Source organism: Maniola jurtina, chromosome 17 (genome assembly GCF_905333055.1).
Source record: "Maniola jurtina chromosome 17, ilManJurt1.1, whole genome shotgun sequence".
Classification (NCBI taxonomy): Eukaryota; Metazoa; Arthropoda; class Insecta; order Lepidoptera; family Nymphalidae; genus Maniola; species Maniola jurtina.
This window is the reverse complement of record NC_060045.1, coordinates 12,800,850-12,809,328: the sequence shown is the minus strand read 5'-3', so window position 1 is coordinate 12,809,328 and position 8,479 is coordinate 12,800,850. Positions and strand designations below refer to the sequence as shown.

The following is an 8,479-nucleotide window of genomic DNA, read 5'->3' as shown; positions in this document are numbered from 1 at the left end:
TCTTTTGACGCTATTTAGTTTATGAGTAGGCAAAGAAATGTCGATTTCATAATAATATTTTTTTATTACATGCATTTTATTTTTATAATTATACAAATACATTAAATTTAAAACTTTAAAGCCAAGCAACAAAATATGTGTTTTAAGCTCAAGTTTTGCAATTCATAATCATTGTAACATGCGTTGAAAGGATTTTCTTGTGCAGTGACCTCAAGGTCATGGTTCATTGACCAATTGACAATGTCAGTTTGACTGTTGACAACAACTTTGTGACAAAACTGATATGACAATGGACCAATCACATCACGGCATCAGCATCACAGCATTGTCTATGATCACAGACCATTTAAAACATATAGGATAGATCTTAAATTAAATAAGTAACCAATACACACCAAGAAGCCAAAGTTAGTAAAACGAAATTAATAATTTTTCTACAATCATTCGAATAAAATATCCAGTAGCGTGCTATGATATGATCGTGAAAACAACTTATAATTCAGTTCCATTTCAAGGCTCAAGCAACCGCGCGCTGGTTGTCCGATGTTGTGCTGGTCTGGTAGCCACGCAGCACGCTGGTAGCATAACTATTTGTCTATGAATTTATATCTCTCATTTTACAAAAATACAAATTGAACTTTGGAATTCCTTTTTCAATTTTTTATCAATAACTTAGCACTACCGGTACTTTTTAACAGAGTCTGAAATTTACTAACTATAAGTAATTAACGTAACAATGAATCAATTTAGAATTTTAGCAAGGAACTTTTCAAGTTCATCAGCCTTACAAAACACAGTGAAGAATGTTACAGTCATTGGAGGAGGTTTGATGGGATCAGGGATTGCTCAGGTATTTAAAACTCAGTGATATAAGTTATGATTATGCATGTTAAATTCCAGCTAAGCCGATAAGCAAAATTATGTAGCTGATAATAAAAAGCAGAGTTATAGAAAAGTTCATAACTTTATGCTTAGTATAAACTATTAAATTAGCTATATGCTACAATAACTAAAAACTTGGAAGGAATATTAGTATGCTAGTTTTACTTTGAACCAATTTGCACATTTTCAGTTTCCTTGTAGAGAAAAATTTATATCTGCAGGTAGCAGCACAAGCAGGTCAAAATGTGACACTAGTTGATGTCAGTTCAGAAGTCCTGGCTAAAGCCCAGAAGTCAATCGGCAACAACCTAAGCCGAGTGGCTAAGAAGGTGTACAAGGACAAGCCTGCGGAGGGAGAGAAGTTTGTGTCAGAATCCATGGCGAGGATTAAGACTGCCACCGACCCTGTCAAAGCGGCTGCTGCTGCTGACCTAGTGGTGGAAGCTATTGTGGAGAACATAGGTGTCAAACACCAACTGTTCCAGAAACTTGATGAGGTAACTATATTTTTACTACTTTACCAACATTCCTTTCAGTCATACCAGTTGACTTGATTCCAAAGAGTTGATGAGGTAATGATATTCTTATTTATCTATCTACATTTCTTTTAAAATAATGGGAGACTAAATATACTAAGCCAAGAGTGTGGGCAAAATGTGTGTGGGATCTACATACAACACAAATCCAATGGGGCAAAAGAGTGGGATCCATATAGAAATTCCATAATTGGGTAGAGCAAGTGTGTGGGAACTACAAGCAATTCTGTGATGAGCTGAAGCAAGAGGCGGGATTCACAAACAACTCCATGATAGGATGGAGCAAGAGTGGAATTGACATGCAAGTCTATGATGAAGTGAAGAAGAGTTACAATCCAAATTTCTTATAGGGAATTCCTGGATTTCTAATTTCTGTACTAACACTCAGGTTTTTGTGCTTGTTAATCATTTTTCAGGCTGCCCCAGCTCATACTATATTGGCATCAAACACTTCATCTCTTTCCATAAATGACATTGCTTCAGTGGTGAAGAGGAAGGACAAGTAAGTTTATTTTTAATTGAATTTATGTTTAATTACTAAATGGTATTCCATCTATTATGACTAATATGACTTAAAAATAAAAGTGTGAGGTCGACAACTAGAAAATCTTTAAAATGCAACATTTTTTGCATTGATTGATTAAGGTGTTAAATACTTTTTATATCTCAAATTCATAGCATAAATTGGGTATTTCAATACACCAACCTTTTTTGTCATAAAGACTTATTCAAATGATCCACCAAAAACTGCCACCATCTATAAAGTTTTCTTTTTAACTAAGGTTTGGTGGCCTGCACTTCTTCAACCCAGTACCAGTGATGCGTCTTTTAGAAGTTGTCCGTGGTGCTGAAACATCCGACGCTACATATAAAACCATGATGGAGTGGGGCAAGAGTGTGGGCAAGACTTGCATCACTTGCAAGGACACGCCTGGCTTTGTGGTCAATAGACTACTTGTACCATACATTGCTGAGGCTGTGAGACTGTTTGAGAGAGGTTAGTATCAAAGAAATCTATTTTCGTTAAGTTATCACAAGGGAAAAATTGTGGATTAGACTGACATTAACATACAAAATCTTTACATCATTGGTTGCCTATAAGAGATCGCTAGGTAGCGATAAAGTCGCTAAATTGTATACTTTGTTAAGCTTAGTATGTTTTTGTTTTGTACATTGTTCTATATGGTATACAATAAAAGCAGTCATTATGAACTGAGGCAGGAATGTTAGCAAGAGAAGGATCCATATAATATGTGATGATATTGATGTTTCGAAATTGTTAAAGATAATATTTTTTTTGCCCTAAATTACTTTTTCATCCATGGTTTAGTTTGAGATCACAAGTAAATTTGAAAAAACATTGCAGCTCATAAATTTAGTTAGCAGCAAATTATAGTTTAGTAGTTAGGTAATAACAATGATATTCCTGACTATGTTGTTTAGTAAGATGCTAATTAAGTAATATTGGCCAAGATTTTCACTGTCACTGTGTGTGTCACTGAAAAATGCTGATCTAATTTTTATTAATTATTTATTTTATTCCATTACAAATTAGAATTTGACTGCGATCCCACCTGGTGGTAAGTTATGATGCAATCTAAGATAGAAGCGGGCTGTGGTACTTGGCAGGAATATGGCAGGTTGTATTGTTAAACCCAGTGCACCTTACCAGTATCTACGCGGCATCGTATTAGAACGCTAAATCGCTTGGTGGCACGTTTTCGCCGATAGAGTAGTAACTAGCCACAACCACCAGACCAAACGAGAGGCAATTTAGAAATTATAAATTCCCAAATTACTCCTGCCGGAAATCTAACCAGTTAGAACCTCTCACTAAAACCACAGCTCTCACGACTGCACCAGAGAGGTGGAAAGATTAAAGTAATATTTCTTTCTAGGCGATGCGTCTGCCCGTGACATCGATATTGCAATGAAATTGGGAGCTGGATACCCCATGGGTCCTTTGGAACTGGCTGACTATGTTGGTTTGGACACCACAAAATTCATCCTAGATGGATGGCATAAGAAATTTCCACAGGAAACACTTTTCAAGCCTATTCCCATGGTTGATAAATTGGTAGCCGAAGGAAAACTGGGAGTCAAGACTGGTGAAGGATTTTACAAATATGAGAAGAAATAAGGCTGCTTTTAATCACATGGTTTCAGTCATATAGTTGGAAACTTTTCATTGTGATTTGTGGGTGATTGCCACCGCCATCTTTGAATTTTTAAAAGAAACTGTAGACATTTAGCAAAATTGTGGGATACATGATACATCCCGCTTATTGCCCAACTTTATGACTGATGAAATTGTTTTGATTATACTATTATTCATAAGATATTATTTGTGAATTATGGAATTTATACTGGTTGCTGTTAGAAATTATTGGTATTTGTATTGTATAAGTTTAAATCTATTTTCTTATACTCATATTAAAGTATTTATATTTTTAATTGGTTGTTTTTTCCTTTTATTTAAATTTATTTTACGCTTAAAGTTGGCCTTGTAAACAAAGCTATTAATTATAAAATGATGGCAGAAACGTCTACCCATTGTTTATTACTTCACGGCCTGTTAATTCCAGATACCTATCTGTTATTTTTAATTAGAGATACTGTATTTTAAAATTTTCAAGGATTAGTGCTTGAGAGGTTGAGGTGGCAACCGGGGTGGGGACGCCACACCCGCAGTAACCCGCTGCGGGTGTGGGGTGTCCCCCGCCCCCCGCTTCATACCCCGATTGCCGTCTCAACCTATGTACTATTAGTAGGTTTTTACTTGATTCATCGTTTTAATCCATCTCTGACTCACTATTGAGCTAATGCTTCAGAGACAGTTTTTAATATAATTTAAGATACCTACTTAATAATATTATTTTTTGGCGTTTTCGATTCCTCCTTGCCTTGAGCATGTTAAGCCATTGTGTCAGACTTGTTATCACTGACTGTTAATCCTTGAAGTCAACATTTCTTTCCCTTAGTGGAACTGTATGCAGAAGGATCTGGGTAGTGGGTATCCAGTATTCACCACGTTAATATTTGAGTAGAATAGAATTAGATTCATATTCAGAGCAAATTATCATTATGTGCCTAGACTAGGGAAGATAATAATAATAGACAAGAGAGAGAAGATATACAAGAGATATAGATACAAGAAAATAATAGACAAGAGATAAAAATACAAATAATATTTAATTCAATAAAATAAAAGCCCATAAAAACACAATTTACACTTAAATAATACCAAGTTAAAATCTACATGTCGTAATCATCATCCTCGCGTTTTCTCTTCTGTGACACTTCATCAACCTCCATCTTGACAGGCAGAGCGGAGGGACCGGCTGTTACCCTCACCGCAGGTTTGGCAACCACCTGTTACAAAAATATTTCGCAAATTATTTAAGGAAAAACTTAAAAGACCATAAAGACATAAAGAGTGGAACTTGATAAGATTTCTCATATGGTACAGCTCCTCAACTGCAGACTCAACACCAAACTATATTCGAATTAGCACATGGAATAAGTTGATGGCCACATTTGCCCCATTGCGATAGTGGGGTTGAACTAATACAAAAACTGTCAAACCATACATTTAGATAAGTTACACCTTGTTATAATAATATTACAAAAACTTCAGGTGCAGTTTAAACTGTAAATTGTATATAAAATGTGATGGCAAATATTCTGCCTCAGGAGGTCAAGGGTCAAACAGACATGTGTGCCTCTAACTTTTTAGAATTATGTTTTGTTTAATGGTGAAGAAAGAAAAACATCGCTAGGAAACTTGTATTTCTGAGTTATTTATAATGTTCTCAAATGTGTGTGAAGCCCACTAATATACACTTGAGCAGCGTGATGGATTATGGTCTAAACCCTTCTCATTCTGAGAGGAGTACCATGCTTAGTAGTGGGCTGGCAATGACTTGAGATGATGATCATGAAACTGCCTTACCTTAGTACTAGATGTGAATTTGAGCACAGGTTTGGGGACAACATTGGGCTTGGCTGTCACATTGACGATGGCCCCTGGAGGTCTCTTTACCACCACATTCTGGTTGACCGGTGGTTTGGAGGTGACAGTTTTAACTGTGGGAGTGGCGGGGATAGCTTTTGGCGCCACTTTCTTTGTGGCCGGCTTCAAACGGTAGTTGCACGATGACAAACAGTAACTGAAATGAAAGGACACAATTTTACCCATATTTTTCATACAGTATGCATAATTACAGCCAGATACACTTTTGCATTTATAATCCATACTGGTGACTGTGTGTGTACAGAGATAGGTTGCATTCTATAGACAGACACAGGTTTTTTTATCCCAGAAAATCAAAGAGTTCCTACAGGTTATTAAAAACCTGTTCTCGAGTTAAAATCCTACCTATTTTATAGGTTAGTGGTCTGGACAATTTTATAAGCTACAGACTTTTATAAAAGGAATAGCTAATGCCCGCGACTTCGGTCCCATTAGTTTTAAAAATCCCATGGGAACTCATTGATTTTCCAGTATAAAAAGTAGTCTATGTTAATCCAGAGTATTATTTATTTCCATTCCGAATTTCAGCCAAATCCATCCAGTAGTTTTTGAGTGAAAGAGTAACAAACATCCATACATACATACATACAAACTTGCACATTTATAATATTAGTAAGAATGCTGAAATCTATGGGGATTTAGAATAAGTAGGTAAATCAAGTCTGCTATTAGTAATAATAAATAACACCTATTTTCTTTGCCTTCTAAAAATAAAAATCACAGAAAACTTCCAATTTGGACTAAATTATCATACAATTTTTTGGTTTATTCATAAAAGATGATAGCAAACTTATTTTTCTTATAAAATAACTTACCGGTCTGGTGGCAGCCTTAAGCCGCAGTGTGGCTTGATCAAAGGCAACGGGGTAACATTTTTCACTCTAGCTACCTCTAGAAGCACTTCTCTAGGCGGTGGATTGGTAAATGACTTATCTACTTGGACTTGAACTGCTAATCTTACATCGTCTAAATCAATAGCTTTCTTCTTCGAATGGTTAGCAAAGACTCGCGCGTCGTCCAGTATTGAGGTCACATATCGGTACGTGAACTCTAGCAGCTGGTTTACGACTCTAGGCTCGTAGTCAGTAATGCCCACCTCCTTCATAATCGACATGATAACTTGTGCATCTTTTGGAACATGTTTGATTTGCGTGTTGGCTTTTCCTTTGTCTTTTTCGGACATTTTTGTTTGTATGATGCTGTGGAAATTAGCACTTAAGGTAATATCTAAGCGAACATTAATTTATGTTTTAAAACAATGTTCATAATAAATTGTTTTCTGTTTTTTCTAAATTTTATTCAAATGCCACAACTGACAACATACAAGTCTATGACAACAAGTCTTAACTCAAATGTCAGAATGTCAATGTCAAGCTGTCAAGTCGAATGTCAACGTTACATGCAGTCATAGATAATAGGTAGGTATCACTAGCTTGGATCTCTATGATCACTAGTCATGTGTACAGTTCTGCGTTCTAGCTATAAATAATTTATAATTAAGAAAAAGCTGAACGCACATTATCGAATTCGAAATCGGATGTTGCTCGACTAGTCGGATAATTTTTTATGAGCACCAATCAACAATCTAGATTCTAGAGGGCTTGGTGAATCACCGCGTGTGGAGAGTTCAAATCTAATTTCCTACAAAATAATATATACAGGGTGATGTTGTATTGAATAAAAACACTATATATAATAACCATTTCGATTTATTCAGTTAAAATATGAAATAACTTACGTGTACAGTAAAAATAAGTTGTTTTTAGATAATCATCGAAGTGTTTAAACCCAAATGTTACCACTAACAGCCGCTCGGCCTTTCAACATTGCTACTACCTTAAACCTTGTTTTACCAAGTACTAAAATACATTCTAAAGATTACATTATTGTAATTTGCATTAGGTACATTAACATATAAATGGACAATTTGGACGTACAGTTGTGAATTCTTTATTTACTACACAGACTCAGCGTAAAAGATAGACGAAAACACGAAAAAATTACATAATCGTTTCTTTTGATAGGCTAACACTTTTTCACTACTGATTTAGATAGTTTTAGCGAACCTACCGCTAATTCAGCTAATAAGTATGATTAACTCCATGTAATAATTACAAGTTTGTCGATAATGGATGTCTCCTCAAAGACTGATGCCACACTTGACAGTTCATAAAATTCAACGTTTATTCGCGAGGATTCCGTCTATCTTTTTCCTTTTGTCTGTGAACTATAGCGATAAACAGATGATCCTAGAATAGCGCATGTTTGCTTCACTTTCGTTCCATTTAGATTATATTATTTTAATATTTACAAATCCCTACTTACATTACGATATTTTTTATTAATTGTATATTTTGATCTTTATATATTATTTCATTTTTGCAAGTATCAAATATACAGGGCTTTTAAAAGTCCTGATAAGCTCTGAGCAGTGAATTTACAGAATAATATTATGTTTTTTCATGTTATTAGTTCAATAGAAAATATGTAAGCTTCACATGAAGATATCAGACTCAAATTCTGTATTTGCTACAGCTGGAGCAATAATAATAAAAATAGACCGATCATTATTATGGTTGGTTGATTTCTTTCTCCATCAGTATCCATCAATAAGATCAATAATAATTTTTACACTAAAAAACACCAGAAGCTTCTTAGGTTTCTTGAAAACTCAAATTAATTGAATATAAAAATTATATAAATTCATTGCTAAAAGTATACAGGTATTTTTAACATCAGCCTGTACTTATTTTGTATATTTCATTCAAGATTTCATTCACAAATCCTTTGAGTCATTTAGCAGATAAAGATGACATAGAAAACACAATATATTAATTTATTATCCTACATATTTTATTCTTACTTTATACATTTCCTTCTTGCAAAGCACGCCATAGATTTATTATTTTAAGGTGCATTTACACATTCACAAGAGGACGTGACGAGAGAGATTGTTTCCTATCTCGTTTCGCAATCGCTGAGTGCCGAGTTTATGCCCTTTATAATATTATTATCAAAGACTTCATCG

At 34.8% G+C, this 8,479-nt stretch overlaps 2 protein-coding genes across 2 annotated transcripts; one reads left to right on the top strand and one right to left on the bottom strand.

Annotated features, from left to right (window-relative positions):
* Positions 1-501: 501 nt before the first annotated feature.
* LOC123873730 (hydroxyacyl-coenzyme A dehydrogenase, mitochondrial-like) lies at positions 502-3,872 on the top strand. The gene is made up of 5 exons (XM_045918748.1): positions 502-850; positions 1,104-1,379; positions 1,835-1,920; positions 2,201-2,415; positions 3,317-3,872. Exons 1-5 carry the CDS (start codon positions 737-739, stop codon positions 3,556-3,558), a joined length of 933 nt encoding a protein of 310 aa, XP_045774704.1. The 5' UTR covers positions 502-736; the 3' UTR covers positions 3,559-3,872.
* Positions 3,873-4,591: 719 nt separating this feature from the next.
* LOC123873740 (transcription initiation factor TFIID subunit 9) lies at positions 4,592-6,793 on the bottom strand. Its single transcript, XM_045918761.1, has 3 exons — positions 6,267-6,793; positions 5,371-5,587; positions 4,592-4,790 (listed from the first exon to the last, which is right to left on the bottom strand). Exons 1-3 carry the CDS (start codon positions 6,632-6,634, stop codon positions 4,674-4,676), a joined length of 702 nt encoding a protein of 233 aa, XP_045774717.1. The 5' UTR covers positions 6,635-6,793; the 3' UTR covers positions 4,592-4,673.
* Positions 6,794-8,479: the final 1,686 nt, after the last annotated feature.

Coding starts and splice junctions, on each gene's coding strand:
- LOC123873730 (XM_045918748.1), top strand. CDS start 737: ATGAATCAATTTAGAATTTTAGCAAGGAACTTTTCAAGTTCATCAGCC. Junction 1,921..2,200: donor GTGGTGAAGAGGAAGGACAA/GTAAGTTTATTT, acceptor TTTTTAACTAAG/GTTTGGTGGCCTGCACTTCT. Junction 2,416..3,316: donor TGTGAGACTGTTTGAGAGAG/GTTAGTATCAAA, acceptor ATTTCTTTCTAG/GCGATGCGTCTGCCCGTGAC.
- LOC123873740 (XM_045918761.1), bottom strand. CDS start 6,634: ATGTCCGAAAAAGACAAAGGAAAAGCCAACACGCAAATCAAACATGTT. Junction 5,588..6,266: donor TTAAGGCTGCCACCAGACCG/GTAAGTTATTTT, acceptor CTTTCATTTCAG/TTACTGTTTGTCATCGTGCA. Junction 4,791..5,370: donor AATTCACATCTAGTACTAAG/GTAAGGCAGTTT, acceptor TTTTTGTAACAG/GTGGTTGCCAAACCTGCGGT.